This window comes from Orycteropus afer, unplaced genomic scaffold, assembly GCF_000298275.1.
Source record: "Orycteropus afer afer isolate SDZICR_OR568_19922 unplaced genomic scaffold, OryAfe1.0 scaffold00033, whole genome shotgun sequence".
Classification (NCBI taxonomy): domain Eukaryota; kingdom Metazoa; phylum Chordata; class Mammalia; order Tubulidentata; family Orycteropodidae; genus Orycteropus; species Orycteropus afer.
Window position 1 is genome coordinate 5,462,699 of NW_006921620.1, and position 2,150 is coordinate 5,464,848.

The 2,150-nt window shown below is 43.2% G+C and overlaps 1 protein-coding gene across 1 annotated transcript in view; it reads right to left on the reverse strand.

Moving 5' to 3' along the window:
• ABCA4 (ATP binding cassette subfamily A member 4) overlaps window positions 1-2,150 on the reverse strand; it is a 222,437-nt gene that overhangs the window by 94,221 nt on the left and 126,066 nt on the right. The window contains exons 22-23 of the mRNA XM_007936124.1: window positions 1,664-1,803; window positions 1,050-1,187 (exon numbers count right to left, since the gene is read on the reverse strand). Of these exons, the coding sequence (XP_007934315.1) occupies window positions 1,050-1,187; window positions 1,664-1,803 (278 nt within the window). The remainder of the gene's footprint in view (window positions 1-1,049; window positions 1,188-1,663; window positions 1,804-2,150) is intronic.

The following is a 2,150-nucleotide window of genomic DNA, read 5'->3' on the forward strand; positions in this document are numbered from 1 at the left end:
TATGGATATTATCTTATCACTTACAGCATTGTACTTCAGGACAGATCTTGAAACATCCTTTGTGATGATGAATGCCATGCCATTCTTCTTCAAACTGTCATTTCCAGCATAGTAGATCATATGGTTGTCTGATTCAAAAAGGCCCAAACCAGTCCATTTCAGCTCACTAATGCTGAGCATATCAATCTTTATGTGTTCCATTTCATTTTTGTCAACTTCCAATTATCCTAGATTCATACTTTGTACATTCCATGTTCCAATGATTAATGGATGTCTGCAGCTGTTTCTCCTCAATTTGAGTGGTGCCACATCAGCAAATAGAGGTCTTGAAAGCTTTACCGTATCCATATGAGTAAGCCTGGGTTTACTCAGATGATGCAGCTGTTTCCCAGTCCTATTTTGAGAACCTTCTAACCTAACTGGACTATTCATAAAGTTGCACGGTAATGTATCAGACAGTGTTTCTTTGCTATTCATAAGGTTTTCCCCGGCCAATTCTTTGAGAAGTGGATGGCCTCTTCCTTCTTCCTAGTCTATCTCAGTCTGTAAGCTGGGCTGATACCTGTGCATAATGTGCATCCCGTTGGGTTTCAAACACCAGTGGCTCAGCCTCAAAACTCACATCAACGTGTCACCACAGTAGGACAAACAGACAGACAAGTTTGTCTCCCTGTTGGAAACCTCTCCTATCACCCTTACTTGGGTTCCTGTGGCTGACTCCTCCTCTGTCTCGGTTCCTGGGCCTTTTAATCCCCTTTCTTCTGCTCTCCCACCCTGCTGCTTTGGGTGTGCCTGGGTTCCCTCTCATAGAAGGACTACAGGCTGAGAAAACCTTCTAGAATCTTCTGGAAAGTGGGCTGCCATCAATGACTTCTGCTTTTGATGGTGTTAAAATCTCAGGAGGACTCAAGTGGAGTTTAAATTCACCTAGATCACTCATAAAGCCCCATCTGAGTATAGTTACTATTGCTATTGTAATAAGATGCAAAACTCCAGGCACTAAAGAGTGTGGATCAGAGACAAAGCACTGCCATTCCAGGAGCCATTACCTGAGCGATACTTCAGGAGCAGGTCCCAGATTGAGCGTCTTGAGTAGGGATCCACCCCAGAGGTGGGTTCATCCAGAATGACCACCTTGGAATCTCCCACAAAGGCAATGGCAACAGACAGCTTCCTCTGCATGCCACCTAGAGGTACAAGGCAGAAGGGCATCACAGGGACTGTGATAAGAGGAGAAAGGATTCATGGCTGGTCGTCTACAAAGGATACCTTAAATCCAGCAGTGGCCTGATGCTGCTTCTTTAGATATTTGTGCAGCATTCAAAACCCTAGTGGTGTGCAGGCCTTACAAATGCAGAAAAGGCAGGCTCTGTCTCCTAGACTGTTTGAAGATTGTCCTCACATTTTAGTTCAAGCACATAGATTCCAGAACAAATAAAGCCCAGGCTGCTGTGAGACAATTTTCCATGTGAGAAATAATCCAGAAGTTGGCTGCTCCCAACATCCCAGAATAACTTTATACAAGTGTTCCAATTCTTAGGGTCTTGCCTGTTATAAACCCCCACAACCTATACTGCCCCTGTCCAAACACAACCTCCTGAGGCATACTGGAAAACAATAGTTTTTGCCATCTGTATCCCTGTAGTTTTCCAATACCAAACACCTGATAGATCTTGAGCTTCTTCATTCCTCTTGTGATGGAGACCTGTGTCCTCCAACATGGCTTCCATCTCCAACTGAGACTCCTCCCAGGACCTGCCTTTCAGCTGGGCATAGAATAGGATGTGTTCAGCCACTGTGAGGCTGTGGGGATAGGACAATGAGAAAGGCAATGAGCTCAGCAGTTCACTTCTAGTGACTGATTAATCTTAAGGATGGGTACAAAGATTAAGCAACGAAGACCTTCATCTGGTGTTGTTTATAATACAAACCAGGCAAAAACAAAACCTGACTAAATATCTAGCAATAGGGAATTGCTTAAATAAATTTATGTAATGGAATAGGATATAAACAGTAAAAAATATTTTTATAAAAGAATAATTCAACAAGACAGAAAATAACAAATGCTGGCGAGGTTGTGGAGAGATTGGGACTCTCATACACTGCTGGTGGGACTGTAAAATGGTAAACCATTGTGGAAAGCAATATGG